Source organism: Lepisma saccharinum, chromosome 1, assembly GCF_977018435.1.
Source record: "Lepisma saccharinum chromosome 1, izLepSacc3.1, whole genome shotgun sequence".
Taxonomy (NCBI): Eukaryota; Metazoa; Arthropoda; class Insecta; order Zygentoma; family Lepismatidae; genus Lepisma; species Lepisma saccharinum.
Window position 1 is genome coordinate 58345889 of NC_139229.1, and position 26972 is coordinate 58372860.

The following is a 26972-nucleotide window of genomic DNA, read 5'->3' on the forward strand; positions in this document are numbered from 1 at the left end:
TAATGAAATGTTTTAGACATGTAATACTGTCGTGCTAGCCATGCCTGTAATTGAACTTGGAAACAGACGTTGAAAATGGTAGCTTAATGTCACATTTTTCAAGTACTGACGTCACGTAAAATATGACTCGTATCAACTGGACATACCTTACGGAAAATAAATTTTGTTAGGGGAGTTGACTAACAGAAGAAAACGAAGAGTGTGGCTGATGTTGTTTAACAATTATTCGGTGCACAATAAGATATTCTAACAATATACCGTAGAAAATTATGGGCTGAATCTGTCAGGTGAAGATAACATATATTTCCTTAATTTTCTTCCTGAAGAAACAAATGAACATTGATGGATAGTAAGTTAGATATAACTAGATTTACCTTCACCGTAAGTTAGGTTTCAGGTTTTGTGCAGTATATATTTAGTGTATTATCTTGAAAATGGATACTAGGGAACTTAAAGAAGGTTAATTTTCACCCCGGAAACTACTGCTGTAAGTGAAAAATGCTAGACTTCTCGAATTTCAAAATATGAGAATGAGAATTTATTACAGAGGAGAGGTAGGAATTTCAAAGGAATGAAGTGATCACTCTCCTTTCATTTCCTTTCCTCCAATTCCAGGGGAGTCCTTTCAGGACTGCTAATATTCCTATCAGCACATATCAACAGGTGAATGAGTATGAAGAGCGACGCATAGCGTTACGCAAATTTAGGAAGGAAAACATAATAACTGATGAGGGAAAATGCTCAAAATCAAAGTAAAACAAATACCATCCTTTTAAAATCATCATGGCTTAGCTGCATGGCTGGGGTGAGACCTGCGCTCGATCGCCAGCTCTAAACTTCGAAGGAGAAGAAGAAAGTGAGCGGAAACATCCATCGCGACACTTTAGGCTGCTCTCATACTGAACTAGGCTTCGTGGCGGTTCCTCTCTCGAACCTTTAGGCCACCCTCTGTCGTCAGCGTCCTCTACCATAAATCGCCTTCGAAAAACTATACAATCGCAGCTATTACATTAAAAAAATCACGAAGACAAAGCGTTCATCCTCATCTTTACCTTCCTATTTCCTTCAATCACCTTTCAATATCCTATTTCATCTGTTTCTTCACCTCGGCTAATTCAGGGGGCTAATGGGATACTCTGAACCCTCTCAGAAAACTTCAAAATAAAGTTTAAATTAACTTATTCTTTCGTATGGTGACATGTTAGCATGTCCACAGGGCGAACCTACCCATACAACAGAATAACTATGTCTCTAAGCTAATTTGAGAACGATGACTGAGTTCTTGAACCCTCCCATAAAGGGAGCTCAGTATTTAAGATGTTAATCCATCGGAGTCGGTGATGAAAATGCCTCAGAATTAGGTTCCGAAGCTGTATTTATACCTCCGCATGTCAAGCAGAGCGCCTCCCGTGACACAAAAGATAAACATAGCTACAGCTGTGATATGCAGAACAAATTTGTGTATAATGGGAATATTCTAAAGATTAAACAGTATGTTCCATAAGGTTTATTTTTCTGTCTAAAACAACAATTCTGATCCTTGAAGTTTCTATAATATTCTCTACTACAAAGTTGTCACATTCTTAAAAACTTCTTTCTAATGTCCATAAGGCTTATATTACTAATAACTCCAACTGAAATTTAGCTCTTATGGCTTTCATAATAGTTTGATTCTAAAACTGAGAACACATATTTTTTATTAATTGTCAACAATGAAAGATTTCGCTTTCAAGAAGCTTGCAAATAACAAACACGAAACTTCTCGAATGACAGAATTATGTCATTAGGTCAACTATTAAATATCTTATCTTTCATAACGTTTTATAGTGAATATAAAAAGCAAAATAATTAAGAATAATATTAAATATGACAGAATCTTTGATATGGTTTCGGGAGGATCATATCAATGATCGTTGTACGCGTATAAGAAGTTTCGAAATCTACTGTTTTCAAATGTACACGTAGAATTAAAAAAATATTGCTTATTGAATTCCAATTGTGAAATGTATCATGTCCAATTTTTTTAAAAAAATGGAAATGATACCAAATATGATACATTCAACCAGCGGACATTAGTAGCTCTAACATTACGTTCATAACAATCCTCATTATAAAATTGCAAATTTGGAGACGTAAAAAAAAAAAAAAGGTAAAGTGCTCCCCTGTGCATAGCACCACGCCATGAAGGCGTATAGGGGGTGTGGGGGTAACGCCCCACACTTTCTTGATCCGGTCATGAGTGGGGGTGATGTGATCAGCATCACGCCCCTGACCACCTTTACCCCCCAGGGTTTCCCCCAGGTACCCAATGTTATTCGACGCTGGGTGGGCGCCGGGGCCGCTTCCAACCTTAGAAAAGTTCCCGGATTTGAACCGGCCGGGGATCGAACCCGGGACCTTTAGCATGGTAGTCAGACGCGTTACCGACTGAGCCACCGCGGAGACGTTTGAATTGTAATATTTTAATGCCCTGAATATATGTACTCTAGTGCGGAACTAAAGACAAATCCCTTTTGGAAATATTTCGAGTCGCACACTCTTATTTCAAAGACCTTAGGTTCGATTCCTAGCTGAAACATGGGAATTTCTGTGCTCGTTCTCTGGTCTGTTTGACATATCAACCCCACTGCCGCGATTAACCTAAACTGGGAGAAAAAGATCTGAATACAACGTATGGAAAACACTTCTCTCTTACATAAAATTTAATATTTTCTCTTCTTTCTTCAATACTATTCCCATTTGCTAATGCTGATACTATCTTGTTGCAGTTCATGATTTTATGTGTTGACTATATTTATATTCCTTCAATACAGTGAGGATATATTTCAGGTCATATAGTCCTAACCTATGCGTAAACTACCTACATTTCATTCTACACTTCGTAATTGTTCAATAAACATAAATGAGAACAATTATAGAATGATGACTCTTTGTGTATAGTGTATTTTAAATTGATGATTATATTGGATTTTTAAAACAAACACATTGTTAGAATACATTTACGTCATAAGTTTAAGTATGTGAATTATCTTTTCAGAACACGAAAGAAATACGACACTACATGACGCATTATCCCTGGGTTGGTATGGACTTTTCACTCATATTCTGTGCAGCAGTTTTGCTCATACTTCAAAGAAGGGTATATAAGATACATTGCCTCAAGATTGTTCAAGGACTGGACGACAGTGCTCTCAAATATCTTCCTCTCGTGGATTCTATCTCCAAGGATATATACTCACACAAGCGTTTTGTGACGATCGCAGCTTCCACACAACAGATAACAGATAAACATTCGTCTCTTATTTCATCGATACACCAGAACGTAACTTCTTCTGTAGTTGTGCAGGTCCTGACTACATACTACAAACAAAACCTTATAGTTAATTCAACAGCGGATAAAGTAGAGTGTGTTTTGATGTTAGCAGAAAATTTCACTGATGTTGAAACGATCATTGAAAGTGCACTGCGTTCTTTTTATTGGAACCCAAGGGCAGCGATTATAGTTTTTATTGAATCTACTTTGGTTGATCACGTTGTAGAAACTTATAAAAACCTATTTTGGAAACATAAGATGACGCGTGTGGTAATTTTCTACGAGTCTTCCTCTTGTTCTAGTGAGAAACATTTAAATGAAGGTTGCATAAAAGCTGCAACGTTTAAGTCAGAACTTTCCCACATTCCTGGTGCTCAAGTGACCAGTATCGTCGATAGCCACGAGTTTCTCAACGGAAAGAGGTTTCGTTCTGGATACATTAAAAACCTCCATGGGAGAAAACTGAACATATCTGATTTCGACGTCATGCCTTATAATAAGAAAATCCTCGACAAAAATGGTAAAGTTGATCACTATGTTGGATCTGCCGGTATGATGTTCTCGTTGTTAGTGGAAAACATGAACTTCACTCCTGTTCACATCCAGGAGTATTACGGTTTGAAGTTCGGTTACCTGGAGAACGGATCTTGGACATACGTCATGGGTGACGTTGTTAGGGAAAGAACCGATATCAGCTTGAATATTCTAGTTATGTTTCCCGACAGATATAGCGCTGTTGATTTCACGCACACCCTTACGATAGCCTCTATTCGCTTCCTGGTTCCGAAATCCCACATTCTACCACCGTGGGTGTGCTTGGTGCTGCCGTTTCAACTGTGCACTTGGTTCACGGTGAGTTTTAGTTTCATCCTAGTTGTTGCAGGGTTCATGTTCTGCGAATGGTTGGTCAGGGACAAACCTAAGAGGAGTGGGTATGTGAAAACATGTCTACTAACGATAGCAGTTGTTTTGCATCAATCCGTACCTCATGAACCAAACGTAAGAATCTTGCGTACCATATACATGATCTGGAGGATGTGCAGCATGGTCATCGGTGCCCTGTACGTTGGATCCCTGGTTCGATACCTAGCAAAGACAATATCGTACCCGGAGTTGAACACTTTGAAATCAATTGAGGAGTCTGGACTGGCAGTGAGGAGTAACCCCGCTCTCGAAGGCATTCTAATGAACTCTGAAAATTTCTACGTTAAGAAAATGGCGAAACGGTATAAAACGCTACACGCGATACTCCAAACTTTGGACCAAGTGGCGTACAATCGTAACGTAACGTTCTTCAACCTACAACCGTTCCTGTTGTACAACAGCCTTACTAGATACAAGACGAGAAAAGGAGACATGTTAGTTCACATAGCACACGAACAGTTAGGATGGTACGGCCAAGGATTCATAGTTCCTCGTGGATCCCCGTACCTCCCGAGGATAAACGAACTAGTTCTCCGTTGTGTCGAGGGCGGACTTTTCTTGCGCTTTGAATATGAAACTTATGTGGCATTTTTGAAACAGTCTAGGCATGACGAACTGGAAGCTAAACAGGTAACATTAGAGGACTGGCTGGCGACATTTCTCGTTCTTATATGTGGCTTAATACTCAGCTTGTTGGCGTTCGCGATTGAAGTGATATATTTCTATTCCATGAAGGCAATGGTTAAGAAGAAAGAACAGTCTAGAAATGGTGTTATTTTCTTCAAGCGTGTATTACGTTAAACTTCTCAACAGTTTACAACTCTCAGTACTTATGTTAATCTCCAGGAATTTTAATATCGTTTGACTAACATTATTGGCCATCAAAGTCTTAAGAAAAATCTAGAGAACTTACTATTGTCCCAGCAACTACATTAACCTTCATATGTTAACAATTGCACCTACACTTATACATCATATAATGCATACCTAACCTCCCCACCTCCCCCCCCCCCGCAAACACAATGAACTACTGAAGACATATTACTTATCTTTACTCCACAGTATATATGTATACTAATCTATTCAATGTATTACTTTATCATTGTATAATATTTATATTATCTTTATTGTATTATCATGATCATTATGTGTTTTTTTCTCTTTGTCTTTATCATTTATTGTATCTCTGACAAGGGTTAGTTATAAGAACGGCTCATGAGGCCGAAATACGCCTGCTTAAATAAAGACCATTCTATTCTATTCTATTCTATACCAGTAAAGAATTCCATTTCAATTTTTTGAAACATACGTTGAAGATGTTGAGATTCAAATTATGCCCAGATTGTACAGATTATTAGAACCGCTTAACAGTGAGAGAAGAAGCAAATTAATTATTTACATACTTTCTGTATTTCAATTACTTTCAATTTGAGTTTTTATCATCTATCCAAACCGACGTCATAATTTATTACACAATAGATTAGCTGTAGCCACTGTCTTATTCTGTTAGTAAATTATTATCGTAACTTTAGAACAAATACAAGGTTGCACAAATTATGTACAATATATAATTGCTCTAATTTTGTTCCAAGGCGATCATAATAATACGTTCAAAACCAATACAACTGATTAAATGTAGATTTCTGACTTACTGATAACATTACAATATTTTTTTAAACTTCTGTTCAGACAAACCATACAGTTTTAAAGCAGGACACTGTAGTTTGTTGGTTCACGATGCATGTAAATTCAACACACTGTGTATTTATTATCAATGTGTTTCATTTTCTGAATCTTAACAATATTTATTTGAAATCTTCTTCCTACAAAATATAATTGTGTTGCTAATAAATATAACGTAGTGAGATAGTATATCCATAGTCACTATTTTGCAGAAAATCGGTGAATAGGACTGGTAGAATTGTACTAACAGAGATAAAATGTAGATGTATAATAAATAGTAAATTTAAATTGACTTGCCTTATCTTATTAATATTCTATTTAATTTCTATATGAATGAAAATATTAAAAAGGTATTAGTGGTCTGTAAGTTTTACTTTACTTTGTAAACATTAAACTGTGGGATTTACGTAATATTTTGTACATTTGAGTGCTTCAAAGGTTTATAACTCCATTAAGCCTTTTTTCCATGATTATGAAAAACTAAATATGCTGACCAAGCCAGTAATTTATTTTATTAAAAACATAAACTAACGTAACGTTTCAACCTTCTAGCAAGGTCTTCTTCAGACTCTGTATCAAGTACAAAAGTAACCAGATACAACAAAGAGGGTAATATATATATATATATATATATATACACAAACATTACTCCCTCCAGACTATTTAGAAAGTTGTTTGGAACTTTCTAGCAGATGACTTTCACTTTCCAACTTTACTTTCACCTAAAAGGCTAAACACAATTACTTGCATATAAAATGTGGTTGGACTTTTTAATCTCACGCTCTTTTCCCTTCATTTTTCTTCCTTCTCCTCTCCTCTTTTTCTCTTTTCCTTTCCACTCTTTCCAACATCATCTTCCATTCTTTGTTTAACTTCAGCCCCCCATTCCAGTTCATTGTGTCTTCTTCGCCTTTCTTCTCTATTTCCTTGGTTTCCTTCCATTTTCTCACTAGCATTCTCTTCTCCCTTCCTATCTGCTTAGCCTCATCCCACTCTCTGTCATGTCCTGTTTCTCTCGTGTGTTTAAATATTGCATTTCTCTCTCTCTTAAGTCGTACATCATCCCTATGTTGTTTCAACCTGTCTTTCAGCCTTTTTTTCGTTTCTCCTATGTACACACTCTGACATTCTTTACATTTTACTTCGTAGATAATCCCTTCTTCTTCCTCTTCTCTGTTTTCCTTTTTCTTGTTAGCATTCCTCGCTATTCCTAAGATGCTTCTCCCTCCCTTCCTGTAAGTTTAAATTCCTGCTTTCCTAAGCACTTTGCATATCTTTTCTGTGGTCTTCCCCATACTCCTTATTCCAAACCTTCTCTCCTCTTTTTCTTTCTCTTCCAATTCTCCCCTGCCCGAGAAATGCAATATTTAAACACACGAGAGAAACAGGACATGACATAGAGTGGGATGAGGCTAAACAGATAGGAAGGGAGAAGAGAATGCTAGTGAGAAAATGGAAGGAAGCCAAGGAAATAGAGAAGAAAGGCGAAGAAGACACAATGAACTGGAATGGGGGGCTGAAGTTAAACAAAGAATGGAAGATGATGTTGGAAAGAGTGGAAAGTAAAAGCGAAAAAGAGGAGAGGAGAAGGAAGAAAAATGAAGGGAAAAGAGCGTGAGATTAAAAAGTCCAACCACATTTTATATGCAAGTAATTGTGTTTAGCCTTTTAGGTGAAAGTAAAGTTGGAAAGTGAAAGTCATCTGCTAGAAAGTTCAAAACAACTTTCTAAATAGTCTGGAGGGAGTAATGTTTGTGTATATATATATATATATATTACCCTTTTTGTTGTATCTGGTTACTTTGTACTTGATACAGAGTCTGAAGAAGACCTTGCTAGAAGGTTGAAACGTTACGTTAGTTTATGTTTTTAATAAAATAAATTACTGGCTTGGTCAGCATATTTAGTTTTTCATATTCAAAGGTTTAAAGTTCTCCACCGAGTCCCCATTTTAAACCAGTGCAATGGATATTATAAAACATACAAAATAATGTATCTCTAGTACAAGTAAGTAATCCGAAATATCTCGGAAACAAAAAGTCCGAAATTCCAGCAAAGCATGACAAACAGTACAATGCAATTTCAATACTTTCTGATTTTTCTTTGGATATTATGCATAGTATTAAAGAAACTAATTAAATAAATAAGAGTACATACACACGCGTATAGAATTTGCTTTATAAACATTAAAGTATTATTGTCGTATATGTATTGAACAATGTTGAAGTCAAATTACATATTAATTAAAAGTTAGATAAATACGAATGGTGTGAGAAAAATCTGTATTGTAAATAGATATTCATATGTAGAGAGCCAATAGTATAAAGAAATTATAATGTAACAAGTAATACTGGAAATGCAATATTTTATTTTTCTAGATGGTAAGAAGTTTTTCTTTATATCAAACTTCAATTCCTTCTATATACCTACTCATTAAGATTTTCAGTTGAATTGGGTTTAACAAGAATAGAAACCAAATAAGATCATGAACAAAATAATGGCAGTATAAACAAACTACATTTTTATGATTTTAACAAATGCGTTGATGTCCTTTGCAGTGATGTTTAATGTAAATTTCTAAACCAACGTGGCATGCCAGCACTTCTGCGTACATGAACCTTAATGAACAAATACATCATTTCACCATACCACATGATAGCTCCTTGAAGCACAATATTAGGATATAGATATTTTAAATTATATGTACATTTGATCAAAATAAACATAATTAATTTAGTTATTTAGTGGAGAGAGACAATATTAATACAAGGAAAGTTAGTTTCATCAAATAACCCATGAATCTCCATTTGTCTAGATTTGTAACTCGCATATAATTACATAGGCTATATAAAATCACAATATATAAGTTCCACTAAAACGAATTTTCGCTCTTGTGGACGATGTTGTTGAGCGGTGGACATATGATCTCGACTTGAGCGGTAACAAATATTTATTCAAGTAAAGTATTGAACTAACGTTAATGAAACCAGTCCAGAACAAACGAGGAATTCCAAGTTATAGGCCTGTCGATAGTGTCTATCACTGCAATATCACGCCTCATCGGTGAGACGAATACCCTGTCTTTCATGAAACCCCACAAAAGGAAGTCACACGGTGTAAGGTCTCGTAATCTTGAGGACGAAATCATTGCATAAAACAGTGAGAGATGTGAGTGATTTGAGTATCGCCTAGCGGCAGAGATATGAACTCTCAATTAACGAAATATGCACACACAAACTGTTTGCGTTCCAATCGTGTTGATGCTACCGTATCACCCGTGATGCATACATTGAACATTTGTAGGTGTTAAAAAATATTATTTCAGTTCTTCGTTCGTTCTGGACTGGTTTCATTAACGAATGTTCAATCATTTACTTGCAATAAATTTTTATAACCCCCCAATTATTTGAAGGGCTCTGGTGTAGAACATGATAAGTGGGATGTTGGTCATTTCTGAGTTCATTAAGAAAAAAGGTTATTACGAGTAGAAGCTATACTGTAGATAAATTGTTTTCGTATTGCGTTTACCAATTTCAGAAACTGAGTACAATGCAAATTGTATAACCTATCAATTTCATTAGATAATTCAAAAATGACCAAAACGTCACTTACCATGTTTTACACCTGACCCCTTCTCTAATGAAACACCTGATATATTATATAAACATTTAACTATAACCGCGTGGTACTTACAGATCTCATTACTCACAAATTACGCAATTTTGAACTCATGTATACATGAACTTTTTTCTTCTCTACTGATGAGTAATCCATTCCGGAAGTATTGCCGCATATTTTTGTTACACCCCGTATATGATATTTGAAAGACTTGTAACCGCACAGACGTACCTCTTTCAAGAATTCCTTCATTACAACAGCAATACCGCACGAAATCCTCCAGGCTCCCCTTTCCAATATCTTATCCAGATTTTTCTTCCTTTCCCTCCTTTCGGTTTCGGCTGCCGATGATGCCTTCGCCATCTGGACCGGATGAACGTTGAGACATCAGAACGCGGTGACCATCTGCTCCTAATTGCAATTTTTGACAAACCGCTTTGACGTGAAAAGCACGTTTCCCCCACATGCATTTTTTTTTTCGAGCGGGTAATGCAAGATTAAAATATCTCCCGGATTCTCCACATTTTGAAGAAAGTTTATGTTCCCTCCTCGATTTCCAAAGATAATTTCTTCCTTACTTAATTTTAAAAAAAATCCCCTTTCTCTAGCTTTCTCCAGCAGTTGGACCGCCAAGAGGGATTTTTTACAAAAAAATATTAAAAATCCCTGTCAGTAATGACTTTAGAAGCCAAGAGGTTCATGTGGATTTTGCTGTTTTCTCTTGAGCTTAGGAGCCGGACCATGATTTCTCAGCTTTACAAGCTCATTTTCAGCAAACATAGCCTTTTTTGTGCCTTTCTTTATGAATTTTTATAATAGGATTAAAAGCTATTTTTGTAACCTCTCCTGTTATGATGTACTAATTTAGATTAAATTGCCTAATGATACAACTTGTAAAGTTGGACAAAGAGGATTAAATAGAGGTTAAGACTTTCCGAATAAAATACTGATATCTCATGAACTTTTTTAAGTAGAGAGATGAAACGTGGATTGACAATACTCGAAATAGCTTTCTAATGCAGAATTTCAATGTCAGTCATACAGCATTTGCAGTGGCGTAGCATGAACATTTCGGGTGGGAACGCCAAGTCCGAAGGAAGGGTCGGCCCTTTCTTGCTTAATAATTTACCTATGGTATTAGTCGCCACTCGTATTGTTTATTTGCCTGAAGTCAGCTGGGTTTTCAGTAAAACATCATCCGTGCATGTTTTAGCTAGAAAATTAGATTCCTCACTATGCCGCAAATGTTTTGATCTCTGGTGTTTTGTACCTTTTTTTATATCTTTCTGCATGACGCAAGTCATTAAAAACCTACCTGAATCACAAGCGTCTCTGCACAACAGTAGACGTCATTGTTGTGGATGATCCAACTACTGATTGATTTGGTTTATTTTACTTCGCTTTTCTACCACTTTTGGTTAATTGCGAATATGAACATGAGTGATGATATTGATGAAGGGACACTAACAAAGAACATCCGTGCTCACGCCGGGATTCGAACCAGGGACCTCTGTCGTCTTGGCGCACTGTGAAAAGCACTCTGACACGGAGGTGGGTGGACTCTACTGACGTAATAGTGCCGATTAGTAATTCAGACCACTGTTTATTACATCTTGAGAATGCTGATAAACATTTTAAAATAATTTTGTCCAGAGACAATGTTAAGAGTTTTCAAATTAATGGTAAACATTTCCATTGACACAATATTAAGCAGTTAGATAATAACGAAAAAATAATAACAATAAAAAAATAGTTTTGCGGGTTAAGTGGTAGAGCAGCCACAGGCTGAATTTCTACCACGAGGACTTCACCAACTTATTTGACAAAAACTGCGTTGATCTTTTAGTTTCAAATGCATATCGCTGTTCGTGCGATAAATTATACAATGCAGTGATCATTAAGAAGCGGTATATTTGAGATTGGTAAAGTTACGTCAGTCAATATTGCGCATTGTAGCATCACATAGCACGAGTTGCATGAGCGCGAAGAACGAAGAACCGGGTAGGAATTCTACCGCTGTCGTCTGCTTCAGACGGCAGGAAGGGTCACATGAACCAATCACGGTAGACCTCTGCTGCAGCTCCCTACGCTGGCGTACGAGAGAGCATTTACGCGCGTGCTGTAGACATCGAAGCTTTCCCTCCAGAAAGGCAGCAAGGAATATAGAGTCTTTTACGCCGAAGCTGCTCGGCGTCCGGCCGGGAAAGGCATTGAAAAGAGATGCTAGAACGAGTGTTGAGAGTGGAGCGTTGCAAGCGGATCGCGAAAAATAGCTATTATAATGCCATGAAGGTCAAACATATATGGAATTAGTCAAGTTTTACTTTATATTCACAGCATTTAAGCATTTTTGAAATTTTAAATCTGGGAACGATAACTGCTTCTTTCAGGCCAACGATGCTCTGGCGCCTGGATCCTTGTCCAGGGTAATCCTTTGTGGGATTGTGTTGTCCTGTGTTTATAGTTCTGTGTTCCCCTTTACAGCCACAGTGTTTAAATCAGGTAAGGAGATTTCAGTACTCATATTGTATAGTTTCAGTTTTTCTTAATTAATGAATGAAAGAATTAATTTTAAAAATTGAGTAAGGACGTTTATATCAGATATATTTTATTTTTAGGGATCTATTTCAAGTTCCATACCCAATGGAGGCACAAGTGGTTCAGATCCCACTTTGAACTGTAGGTCCAGTTCCGATTAGCCTTACTGCGCATAAAGTTGGCTTAAAACACTAACTCAATCAATCAATCAACCCATTCAGCACACAAATATCCAGGAGACGTTTAATGTTAGTCTTTTGGATATTCGTTACGAATTTCTGGGTATCCATAGAATGTCCCCTTGATATCCATATGTTCATCCAGGGAACATCCATAGGATACCCAGAAAGGATGTGTTTTGGGCATTCTGTGGACCATGGAGTCAAGTAGGGTATTTGGTGTCTGGACCTTCTGCAATACCTTCCGGACCGGTGTATTTGTGGTGTATGGTCACGTGGTGCGTGCTAACTAATCAAATGACCGTTTAAACAGGACACAGGCATTTGTTGAATCTCCTGAACTTGAACACTGCTTTCCGTCTACTTGGTTGGACGTCATTTCCTTGCACCACCGTGACACTGGATGCACCTGCACTGCACAAAGTGTCGATAAATTGCAGCGAACTAGACTAATTTAAACCGGAAAACTTGTACTTGTCAATGACAATGTTAGGGTAATTTTACATCAAAGTATCTTGTAGCTTGAAAGAGCTTTGAAGCGATGCTGCATTTAGTATTTAGTAACGGTGAGTAAAATAATCATCGCGTGGTGCACTTTAAGTTCTATACTTAACTATACATCACCCTTTGGCCAAGAGCGACCAATAGTGGAAAACAAAATGGAATAGCATCATTGTCGTCGTCCCCAGCAGGCACTGGCGTACGCAGAAGAGGTCTGATGGGGCTAAAACCCTCTCCAAAATTTTGAGAAATCAATGTTTTCAAATAAAAGCAATGAAGGACCCCCAAAAAGCGAGAATGGTAAACCAAACTCCCCTAAAATTACTCCCAATTGCCATTTTTGTGAGTGGAAAGTTCTAAATATGCGAAATATCTTGTTGTATTTGCCGACCTATACATAGCAGCCAGGGGTGCCAACGTTTGAAAAACATTGGTTTCTTATAAGTTAAAAAATCTCATAGCTCCTCACTTCCATGTATCATGATATTTACACACAAACAATGCATAGTACTTACTGACACGTTCTAAGCACAATTACTTCACGTGTCGTATTATTTTACTATTAATATTAACTTAATAATACTCAGCGGTGAACGATGAGACTCGGTGAAGTACACAGACTCCTCTCAGTTACAGGGATAGTGTTAGGCAAAGACAATATTCACAGCACTGAGAAATAAAACCACATTACTGCCGTATGTATAAACTGAAAAGTTTTATTCTTTATTTATTGCAATTATAATGCAACTATACTTGAGACGAAGGCGAGGATTTCGCTTTGTCGATGAATTGACTCAATTAAAACGCATAAACTCAATGCGTGGCTATCGGCAAGCCTATGATCACATAGACCTAGCTTGCGCCCCGAACTACCACACCAAGAGATATGCAATGATAACTGATCCAATATTTGCTCTTTAGCCTTTTATTTCCAAATTAATCCTTAGGCTAACTTTATTATTTGACGTAGAATGGATGCAGTATTGTGCATATTATCAATGCATGGCAGTAGATGGTGTCCGCGCCAACGTCTGTCGCTGCATGGGTTGTCTTTAATTTGCACGTATTTAGAACTAATTTGCACGGGTTTTAATTAATTTGCACTTACTTAGAACTAATTTGCATGTACTTAGAATACTTTACATTTATGTATTTGCATGTTTATAACTTTTTGTGAATATATAATTATTTATTTTATGAAAAATATGTATATAAAAGGTAATTAGAGGTACTAAACGCTATGCATATGGTTTTATATTCATTACTGCAAAGTATGTAATATATAAATGTTTATGATATTGAAAATAAGAATTTAGGGTTTATGAACCGCTTTGAATGGTGGTAATGGGTGTAGGTACAGGTCCAATTACGATTGGGGACGGTCACGGTAATCGAACCCGCGATATGTAATGTTATTAATTAGTACTATGTAATAATGTATGTTATTATTGTATGAAAGACGATGGTTTCACACGCGAAACAGAATACGGTCTTTGAATCTCAACTCCGCTCTGATGCCAGACAGAGAGAATGAATTAATATTCCGCGCAGGTAGAGGAGAAAGGAATTTGGGGGAAGCTCGTTCAAGGTCAAATGACGTCAGAACGTCAGAACAAAGAACGAACCCGATTGACCAATCAGAGAACGCGTCGGTAGATTTTCAGAACCGGTTTTTTCCAAGGTTAAACAGTACGCAATAACAGGGGAAAGCTATGCAATACTGTAGGGCAGGGGAGGGATTCAACCAGACAACAAAGGATGTCTGGTAATGCGCAGCAAGGGTCAAATTTTTGAAACTGTGCGTCGCTTGCATGCTAGAACATGTTTCTGTCTAAGTAGGCCAGGGTTACTGAGAACACAAGAAAAAAGGATTTTTGGATACCCAATTAGATTGGAGCGAGAACTTTACTTTGAACAAGGAGAACGAAGCCTAGGGGTTTATTATATGTACTATGAAGGAAGAAGAGTTTTCAGGGACTGGGTCTACAGTTTTCACTATTTGCTTTTATCACGGGGTATCGAACCTAGGACCCTTTGATTATTGATTTAGGTAGTAAATGTATGTTACTGTGTGCTATTTAACATAATATCGAGTTTATTTTTTACCAAACTTTGACTTTATGTCAAACATTTTTACAGCTTATCTTTATTTATATTCAAATAACACAATTTCATCTATTCACGCAACATTTTTTATTAAATTTTGGACTCACAAAGACATTTTTTCTACTTTTAACTTATTATTTTACAACTTGATGTTAATTTTTACCAAAATAACACTATTTATACTATTCAGGCAACATTTTTTCATTAAATTTTGGATTCACAAAGACATTTTTTTCAACTTTTAACTTATTATTTTACAACTTTATGTTAATTTTTTACCAAAATAACACTATTTATACTATTCAGGCAACATTTTTTCATTAAATTTTGGACTCACAAAGACATTTTTCAATTTTTAACTTATTATTTTACAACTTTATGTTAATTTTTTACCAAAATAACACTATTTATACTATTCAGGCAACATTTTTTATTAAATTTTGGACTCACAAAGATATTTTTTCAACTTCTATCTGTTTATTTCACAAGTTTAGGGTTATTATTACCAAAATAATACAATTCAATCTGTTCAGGAAAGACTTTTAGTTACATTTTCGACACACAAAGTGTGTGTTCTCAACTTCTATCTGTTTATTTCACAAGTTTAGGCTTATTATTACCAAAATAATACAATTCAATCTGTTCAGGAAAGACTTTTAGTTACATTTTCGACACACAAAGTGTGTGTTCTCAACTTCTATCTGTTCATTTCACAAGTTTAGGCTTATTATTACCAAAATAACACAATTCAATCTGTTCAGGAAAGAATTTTAGTTATATTTTACAATAAATATATCTTACAATAAAAAATACCGAAGAAATAAACAAATAAAGATGTAAGAAAAAAGCAAACAACCTAAGTCAAATTCAAGCAGCAAGAGGAATACGTAGAAACCAACATGGCATCCAGAAAGAGAAATTAATAGTCACACCCATAGCACAGTTTAAAACTACATAGCTGAAACCTTAGAGAAACATAAAACTGCAAACACAATATATCTAGATTCTTCCAAGGCATAGGATAGTGTAAAAACATGGCTTGCTTATGGACAAACTCAACAACATAGGAATAAAATAGACAAGCAATCCTTTTTTCAGTAGAAATTTCCAGTTACTGAAGTAAGCTACATCATACGTAGTACATAAGAAGAGCAAATTAACATCATCAGCAGTAAACCATCATGCAACTTCTACCTGCTGAAACAACTAAGTGAGTATAATTTATCAGAAAAAATGCCTACGTTTCAGCCCAATTTACTTCTACATTAATAATACTACCAGAATACTAAGGCTTCAAAAGTGAACACTAAGAATAATGTTCAGACTAAAGTATAGGGCATCTTGCAAAGGATTATTACTCCCTTCATCTACAAGTCAATAACAATTATTCTAAATACTACGAACTTGGACAAAATATAGTCAAATACACAACACAAGAAGGAAAATAATTACAAGTAAAACAGCAGACACTCAATATCTCAAAACAATCATGTAAAAATATTCTACAACAAACTGCCTCATAACATAAAACTGCTAAGTCCCCACAACATATACAAATACAATCAATAAAACTACTTGAAATGGGAAAACTGACTACAGTCTCACAGACTTGATGTAAAATAACAGCAAAACTTAGAAGCATGCACGGTCAATAGTGCTCAATTTGCATGCAGTTCACATGCAAACTCTCATGAAAAGGTTCAAAACAGTCTCCCAGCTCAGTTCTCATCTATACTTGGACAACAAAATCCTGCAACAAATTCTCAGAAATCCTACCTTTCCTACCCTTGATTAAATAGCTAAAGTGCAATCTTCATACTAAAATATTGAAAAAAGGCATATCTATTTACATAAAAGTGTGTACACATGTGTTTGTCTGCGTGTACTCTTAGATAAATTGATAAAAAAGCAATATAGTTATAAATCAAAGACTGTACCTAATAATATTAATTTCAAAATCAGCTGATAGAAAAAGATATAATAACTACAGTATAAGCTTTTAATTTTTGTTAATTACAAAAAATAAAAGTTAAATACAGTAAATGAACTTGGTCCCTTACATTGAAAAAAAGAACATAAATTGAGAGTATTTGAAAATAAAATCCTTAGGAAAATATTTGGGCCTAAAACAGATGAGGAGACAGATAAGTGGAGAAGGTTACATAATTTGGAAGTACATAATTTGTATTCATACCCAGATATTATTAGAATGATTAAATCAAGAAGACTTAGGTGTGTAGATCATGTGGTACGAATGGGAGAGGAAAGAAGAGTATACATGATTCTTGTTGGGAAACCTGACGGTAAAAGACCAATAGGAAGACCAAAACAAAGATGGAGGGATAATATAGAGATGGACCTAAAGGAAATTGGTAGGGAAGGAAAGGAGTATATAGATCTTGCTCAGGACAGGGACAGATGAAAGGCATGTGTTGCTGCAGCCATGGACATTCGGGTATAAGAAGGCTAGAGAGTTAGTTAGTTATACATTAAATAAGCATAATATTTGGATTGTAAGTAGAGAATATAAGAAATGTACAAAGCATTGTGCATTATAAGCAGAAAATTAATCCAGTTTGCCCTAGAAATACATTTTAAGAATAGCCCAAAATAGCATGCGTAATAGAAAATTAAGAAAACTTTCTGATGCATAAAAGTACTGACTAGTGCTGAATGAATCAATTACTGTAAAATATTATTCTCTGATTCAAGTAATTTAACTGTAAACATTATCTTTTGTGTGTAAAATATAATTGTTAGTTGAACTGATAAGTACAAATATTAACTTTATACGCCTTCATACACTCTAAATAACATAACTTTGATATATAAATTAGTAACAATTTGTTAAAAATTAAGTTAAACTGTAGAATTGTTTTCTTAAATAAATATAAAGTAGTAAAAATACTAAACAAATAATTCCTTCTTTTCCTATTTAAAGGATGCCAAACAGTGTAAACCAGTTGTTAGTGGCTAAATAACATAAAATTTGAAGGCAGTAACAATATTTTTTAAAAAATACTGTTTTTACCCAACTTTGTGAATTAAATACTAGTACATTTTGTCAAATTATAAATAAAATATACCTATTTCTTTGGTATTTGTACTAAAGTGAAGAAAATGTTACTAAAACTTGGCGAGTACAGTAAATCTGAGAGTTTTAGCTTTATTTGTCCGTAACTGGATATAATTGTAACTTGTTAATCTCGCCAAACACAATCTTTACCTCAATTTTGGAAGCTAGCTGAACTTTAGCGTTTCGAATTACATATAGTGAAAGCCTCTATAGTGGAAAAATACACCCAGTCTGTAAAAATTTAGAAATGTTGTCTCCTTCTCTGTCGAACCAGACCAAAAGTGTTCTCAAGTGTTTCAATATATTTCTTAACATAACTAACTTTTCAAAAAAAGAATACCTTGTGCCCAGATAGCTTAGTTGGTATAGCGTTAGGCTTTTAACCTATCTGTCCAGGGTTTGAGTTTCTGTCTGGGCGATTACAATTTTTAAATTTTGTCATCTGATCTTTTGCAGAATGGATATAAAATATGTTTAAAGTCTAACATATTATCATTTATCTAAAATTTTGCAAATAAGCTTTTAAGTTTCTCAAATATCAGCATCTTTAGCTAACAGTACAGCATAACCAGTATAATTATGATAGAAAAGTTCTGGTGGTAGAACCTACACCTACTGTAATATCTCTGTGGTATTAACTTACATGCAGCCCATAACTTTTGGGACTGTTTCTCCTCCGTTACATTTCCTCGCCATTTACCCTTAGCGTCGCGATTAGCCTCAGAAGCAAAAAAAGCGAAATCTTATATTTGTTCTTTTTATATCTCTGAAACCACCTATACTATAGAACTACATTTAATGAATTTTGCAGTCTTCCTGTTTGATCTGTTAAATAATCCAGTCAATAAAAATATACTTATATACATAGAAAAATCTGTTTTTCAGATACTTTAATCGGGTAATCTGCTTTTGCGTACTTCCTCAGAAATATACACAATCATAGTTCTTTATAAATTTAGCACCTGATATAGAATAAGTCGAAGTCTAGTTAGAGTTGGCCTGTAAGTGCTTCTGGTACAAGTAGTTACTTGAAAAAGCAAATATTGGGTGTATAAAAAATAGCATTCTTGTGAAACAGTAAAAAATCAACCTCATTTCCTCGTAATATTAGCTGTAAGTGCTTCTTGCAGATTAACAAAGCTCTGGCGTGTGGTCCTACGTCACCTATAATCCATGTAAGGTTCGTGTTGTCCTATAAATTGTCGATATACATACTAAGTCCCTAGTTACAGCCTAAGCTTTTAGTTTCAATCAGAGAATTTCAGTGTTCAGATAGTGATTGTAGCCTCGTATAATAAACCAAGTGGAAATAACCCAAGTGTTGATGCACCCAAAAACCAGTGATACTTCAAAAATACCTTGAAAAAGGCTATAAGGCTAAATTATTCTTCTAACATGGAAAAAAGTTTAGCAAGTGAACCTATGGTCTTATAGTCAGTCGTCTGTGAACTTCGTCTTGTCCTGTGAATTGTCAATATATTGATAAATGGTTATATATATTTTTTTAAAAAAAGAACAATGTTGGTAAGCGTCCAGTTATGGACCCATCGGTAAAGGGATTTCAGTCTTTATAGACACACAATAATTTTCGTTACACTAAAAATTTGGCCTCGTATAAAGATAAATAGTCGAAATGATAAACATTTCGTGTACTTTATCCAGTAAGCCTTAGCTAGAAATACAATAAATGCGTTACAGACATAAAAATTAAGCAAGCTTTGATATTCTAGTGGCACATAATAAATATAAAATATCCTTTAAAATACTCTGACAAATAGTTGTGGGTTATCTGAGATCAAAATTTTCAAGCCCTCTCTCCTGCATAAATAAGCTCTAGAATTCACTAAGCCTCAAAATAATATTGGGTACATAAAATAAAAATCAGATGGAGAGTGATGCTGATCGCATCATCTCCAAACAGCAAAAACAAAAGTATATGGATGGAGCCCTACCTGATATATTTAGAAAACTTTACCTGGTATAAGAGTAACAAAATACTCAGCAAACTCTAATATAAGCAAACTTTCCTACGTAGCAGGCGTAACCTGACCTAAATAAATACATATAGAAATACAGAACCAAAAATAGCATAGTGGAAATCAGTAAACCCTAATAATAATAATAATAATAATAATAATATATTCTGTGGCTTACATTTTAGCTAAAAATACTTTTTCTTTAGTGTTTTTGAAAAGATTTAAATAAATACTAAACTCTAAGTTAAAAATTTGTAAATGTATATATGATACAAAACAAAATAAATACAAACTAATACATACCCTGCAAAAAATCAGTAAAAAAGTTGAAAACATCTCTTTGTGCATCCAAAATATAATAACAAATCCTTCCTGAGTGGATTAAATTGTGTTATTTGAGTAATATTAAGCCTAAACTTGTAAAATAAAAGGGTAAAACTTGACGAAACACACTTCATGTGTACAAAATTTAATTCAAAACACATCTAAATTGTGTTATTTGAGTAAACTAGAGAATAATCCTGTAAACTTGGAAAATATATCTGTGTGTGTGTGTGTGTGGATTGTGTATGTGAGTGCGTGTGTGTCCAAAATGTAATAAAAAAACACGTTCAAATCGTGTTATTTGAGTAAATATTAGGCTAAACTTGTGAAATAAACAAATAAAAGTTGAGAACACACACTTTGTGTGTCGAAAATATAACTAAAATTCTTTCCTGAACAGATTGAATTGTGTTATTTTGGTAATAATAAGCCTAAACTTGTGAAATGAACAGATAGAAGTTGAGAACACACACTTTGTGTGTCGAAAATGTAACTAAAAGTCTTTCCTGAACAGATTGAATTGTATTATTTTTGTAATAATAAGCCTAAACTTGTGAAATAAACAGATAGAAGTTGAGAACACACACTTTGTGTGTCGAAAATGTAACTAAAAGTCTTTCCTGAACAGATTGAATTGTATTATTTTGGTAATAATAAGCCTAAACTTGTGAAATAAACAGATAGAAGTTGAGAACACACACTTTGTGTGTCGAAAATGTAACTAAAAGTCTTTCCTGAACAGATTGAATTGTATTATTTTGGTAATAATAACCCTAAACTTGTGAAATAAACAGATAGAAGTTGAAAAAATATCTTTGTGAGTCCAAAATTTAATAAAAAATGTTGCCTGAATAGTATAAATAGTGTTATTCTGGTAAAAAATTAACATAAAGTTGTAAAATAATAAGTTAAAAATTGAAAAATGTCTTTGTGAGTCCAAAATTTAATGAAAAAATGTTGCCTGAATAGTATAAATAGTGTTATTTTGGTAAAAAATTAACATAAAGTTGTAAAATAATAAGTTAAAAGTTGAAAAAAATGTCTTTGTGAATCCAAAATTTAATGAAAAAATGTTGCCTGAATAGTATAAATAGTGTTATTTTGGTAAAAATTAACATAAAGTTGTAAAATAATAAGTTAAAAGTAGAAAAAATGTCTTTGTGAGTCCAAAATTTAATAAAAAATGTTGCGTGAATAGATGAAATTGTGTTATTTGAATATAAATAAAGATAAGCTGTAAAAATGTTTGACATAAAGTCAAAGTTTGGTAAAAAATAAACTCGATATTATGTTAAATAGCACACAGTAACATACATTTACTACCTAAATCAATAATCAAAGGGTCCTAGGTTCGATACCCCGTTTGTCCACCTTTAAATTATTATTTTACCAAACTAACACAATTTCATCTATTCAGGACACATTTTTTATTATATTTTAGAATTACAAAGAATTTTTTTGAACTTTTAATTTATTATTTTACAAGTTTAGGCTTATTTTTACCAAAATAACACAATTCAATCTGTTCAGGAAAGACTTTCAGTTACATTTTCGACACACTAAGTGTGTGTTCTCAACTTCTATCTGTTTATTAGGCTTAGTATTACTCAAATAACACAATTTCATCTGTTCAGGCAACATGTTTTGTTAAATTTTGGACTCACAAAGACATTTTTTCAACTTTTAATTTATTATTTTACATCTTTATGTTAATTTTTTACCAAAATAACACTATTTATACTATTCAGGCAACATTTTTATTAAATTTTGGACTCACAAAGATATTTTTACAACTTTTTAACTTATTATTTTACAATTTTATACCTATTTTTTTACCTAAATAACACTATTTATACTATTAAGGAAAGAGTTTTACTTACATTTTCGATTACAGGATTATGCTCCAAGTTTACTCAAATAACACAATTTAGATGTGTTTTGAATTAAATTTTGTACACATGAAGTGTGTTTCGTCAAGTTTTGCCCTTTATTTTTCAATTTTATGCTTATTTTATCAAAGTAAGATATCTTAGTCTATTCAAGAAAGAGTTTTCAATTATATTTTGAATGCAAATGTATGTTTTGGCAAGTTCTACCTTTTTATTTTACAACTTTAGGCTTATTATTACTCAAATAACACAATTTCATCTATTCAGGAAAGAATTTTAGTTACATTTTCGACACACAAAGACATTTTTTTCAAATTTTAACTCATTATTTTACAAGTTTATGTAATTTTTTATTCTAATAACATAACTTAATCCATTCAGGAAGGATTTTTATTATATTTTGAATGCACAAAGAGAGAGGTTTTTAACTTCTTTACTGATTTTTTTGCAGGGCTTGTATTAATTTTTATTTACTTTGTTTTGTATCCGACATTCACTAATTTTTAATTTAGAGTTTAGTATTTATTTAAATCTTTTCAAAAACACTAAAGAAAAAGTACTTTTAGCTAAAATGTAAGCCACAGAATATATTATTATTATTATTATTATTATTATTAGGGTTTACTGATTTCCACTACGCCATTTTTGGTTTTGTATTTTTATATTAATTTAGGGCAGGTTACGCCTGCTACGTAGGAAAGTTTGTTTATTTTAGAGTTTGCTGAGTATTTTGTTACTGTTATACTAGGTAAACTTTTCTAAATATATCAGATAGGGCTCCATATACTTTTGTTTACTCTTGTTTTTGCTATTTTGGAGATGATGCGATCAGCACCACTCTCCATCTGCTTTTTCTCTGCTTTTTCACTCATATTATTTTGAGGCTTAGTGAATTCTAGAGCCTATTTATGCAGGAGAGAGGGCTTGAAAATGTTGATCTCAGATAACCCACAACTATTTGTCAGAATATTTTAAAGGATATTTTATACTTATTATGTGCCACTAGAATATCAAAGCTTGCTTAATTTTTATGTTTGCAACGTTGTTATTGTATTTCTAGCTAAGGCTTACTGGATAAAGTACACGAAATGTTTAACATTTCGACTATTTGCATTTGAGATATTATATAAGGCCAAACTTTTACTGTAACTAAAATTATTGTGTGTCTATAAAGACTGAAAGCCCTTTACCGATGGGTCCATAACTGGACGCTTACCAACATTGTTTCTTTTCTTTTTTAAATATAACCATTGACAATTCACAGGACAAGACGATGTTCACAGACGACTGACTATATGGACCATAGGTTCACTTGCTAAACTTTTTTTCTATGCTAGAAGAATAATTTAGCCTTATAGCCTTTTCAAGGTACTTTTCAAGTAATACTGGTTTTTTGGGTGCATCAACACTTGGGTTATTTCCATTTGCTTTATTATACGAGGCTACAATCACTATATGAACACTGAAATCCTCTGATTGAAGCTAAAAGCTTAGGCTGTAACTAGGGACTTTGCATGTATAGTGACAATTTATAGGACAACACGAACCTTGCAGAGGATTGTAGGTGACGTAGGTCCACACGCCCGAGCCTTGTTAACCTGCAAGAAGCATTTACAGCTAATTATACGGGAAAATGAGGTTGATTTTTTACTGTTTCACAAGAATGCTATTTTTTGTACGCCCAATATTTGCTTTTTCAAGTAACTACATGTACCAGAAGTACTTACAGGCCAACTCTAACTAGACTTTGATTTATGTAAATGTAGCAAGAACTATATTTCTGAGGAAGTACACAAAAGCAGATTACCCGATTAAAGTATCTGAAAAACAGATTTTTCTATGTATATAAGTATATTTTTATTGACTGGATTATTTAACAGATCAAACAGGAAGACTGCAAAATTAATTAAATGTAGGTCTATAGTATAGGTGGTTTCAGAGATATAAAAAGAACAAATATAAGATTTCGCTTTTTTGCTTCTGAGGCTAATCACGACGCTAAGGGTAAATGGCGAGGAAATGTAACGGAGGAGAAACAGTCCCAAAAGTTATGGGCTGCATATAAGTTAATACCACAGAGATATTACAGTAAGTGTAGGTTCTACCACCAGAACATTTCTATCATAAAAATACTGGTTATGCTGTACTGTTAGCTAAAGATGCTGATATTTGAGAAACTTAAAAACTTATTTGCAAAATTTTAAGATAAATAATAAACTGTTAGACTTTAAACATATTTTATATCCATTCTGCACAAGATCCTATGACAAAATTTAAAAATTGTAATCGCCCAGACAGGGACTCGAACCCTGGACAGATAGGTTAAAAGCCTAACGCTATACCAACTAAGCTATCTGGGCACAAGGTATTCTTTTTTTTGAAAAGTTAGTTATGTTAAGAAATATATTGAAACACTTGAGAACACCATTGGTCTGGTTCGACAGAGAAGGAGACAACATTTCCAAATTTTTACAGACTGGGTGTATTTTACCACTATGGAGGCTTTCACTATATGTAATTCGAAACGCTAAAGTTCAGCTAGCTTTCAAAATTGAGGTAAAGATTGTGTTTGGCGAGATTAACAAGTTACATTTATATCCAGTTACGGACAAATAAAGCTAAAACTCTCAGATTTACTGTACTAGCCAAGTTTTAGTAACATTTTCCTTCACTATAGTACAAATACCAAAGAGATAGGTATATTTTATTTATAATTTGACAAAATGTAATAGTATTTAATTCACAAACTGTAAAAAACTGTATTTTTAAAAAATATTGTTGCTGCCTTCAAATTTTATGTTATTTAGTCACTAACAACTGGTTTACACTGTTTGACATCATTTAAATAGGAAAAGAAGGAATTTTTTGTTTAGTATTTTTACTACTTTATATTTATTTAAGAAAACAATTCTACAGTTTAACTTAATTTTTAACAAATTGTTACTAATTTGTATATCAAAGTTATGTTATTTAGAGTGTATGAAGGCGTATAAAGTTAATATTTGTACTTATCAGTGCAACTAACAATTATATTTTACACACAAAAGATAATGTTTACAGTTAAATTACTTGAATCTGAAAATAATATTTTACAGTAATTGATTTATTCAGCACTAGTCAGTACTTTTATGCATCAGAAAATTTTCGGAATTTTCTATTACGCATGCTATTTTGTGCTATTCTTAAAATGTATTTCTAAGGCAAACTGGTTTAATTTTCTGCTTATAATGCAAAGTTGACATAGTTTTCGCACACTGCTTTGTACATTTGTTATATTCACTACTTACAATTAAAATATTATGCTTATTTAATGTATAACTAACTAACTCTCTAGCCTTCTTAAACCCTAAGGTTCATGGCTGCAGCAACACATGCCTTTCATCTGTTCCTGTCCTGAGCTAGATGTATATACTCATTTCCATCCCTACCAATTTCCTTTAGGTCCATCTCTACATTATCCCTCCATCTTTGTTTTGGTCTTCCTATTGGTCTTTTACAATCAGGTTCCCCAACAAGACCAAAGTCAAAGTTTGGTAAAAAAATAACCTCAATAATATGTTAAATAGCACTCAGTAACATAAATTTACTACAGTAAATCAATAATCAAAGGCTCCTAGGTACGATACCCCGTGATAAAAGCAAATAGTGAAAACTGTAGGCCCAGTCCCTGAAAGCTCTCCCTTCTTCATAGTACAGATAATAAACCCTTACGCTTCGTTCTCCTTGTTCAAATTAAAGTTCTCGCTCCAATCCGTATCAATCCCTAAGATTATATGTTTATTTTATTAAGTCTCTCTGAATGCTTCACGTTGACCAGGGCATTCACTTGTTTTTCTCAGTTGTCTCAACCTCTAAGGCATGTTTACAATGCATTGTGTTGTGCCATGCAAACCTCCTGATCATTCAGGAAACAGGTAATACTTGTGGTTATAGAGTCAGCTATTTGCATGGTGGCAATTAAAAACACGATTCGGTATAGAGGAAGGGCTCGATGGCCTAGTGATATAGAGGTGAGACAAGCTGAGAGGGAACGGACTTTTGGATTGGAGTTGAGAAGGTAGAAGTGGTCAGGAGAGCAGTAGGTCAGAAGTGGAACGACGCTCTGGTCGACAAATTGGAGAAGCTAACAGAGGACTTCGCATATTCTATTCGGCCTAATACTTCACATAGACAGGTAATTATCCTAACACCCAGCCATGATTCAGGTTCAACGGTTCACAAAACCCAACGAGTGACCATTGTCTTTTCTGTAGTTTAGTTCCTTAGTGTGATTTTGTACCTTTCGCATTGCCAAGCGTTAACTCGTCATGCCAATAACGAGTGCTCTCATCAGAGGATGAATGAGGAGTAATTTACATCACCCATTGATTAATTGGTTAACATTCTAGGTACTCGTAAGATCCCACGAACTTTACGGTATCTAAAAATCCTTTTTTCTTGTGTTCTCGGTAACCTTGACTTACTTAGACAGAAACCTGTTCTAACATGCAAGCGTTCTACCCTAAAACCCGCGCTAAAGCGTCCTGTGCCTTAGGCAAACCTTAGCGGAATATTAATTGGCGGCAGAAACCGGTTCTACAAGCGACGTATAGCTTAAGAGATTTGACCTAGATCGCGCAGTCCCTGACATACTTTGTTCTAGTGTTCTAGAAAACCTTGACCTACTTAGACAGAAACATGTTCTAGCATGCAAGCGACGCACAGTTTCAAAAAATTGACCATTGCTGCGCATTCCCAGACATCATTTGTTGTCTGGATCAATCCCTCCCCTGCCCTATGGCGTTGCATACCTTTCTCCTGTTCTTGCGTTCTGATTAACCTTGGGAAAACCGGTTCTCATTGGTC

General features: G+C 34.2%; 1 protein-coding gene across 1 annotated transcript; it reads left to right on the top strand.

Annotated features, from left to right (window-relative positions):
• The first annotated feature begins 3571 nt into the window (after positions 1-3571).
• On the top strand, positions 3572-5038 carry LOC145982515 (putative glutamate receptor). Its single transcript, XM_083115985.1, has one exon. The coding sequence runs from the start codon at positions 3572-3574 to the stop codon at positions 5036-5038; it is 1467 nt and encodes a 488-aa protein (XP_082972111.1).
• Positions 5039-26972: the final 21934 nt, after the last annotated feature.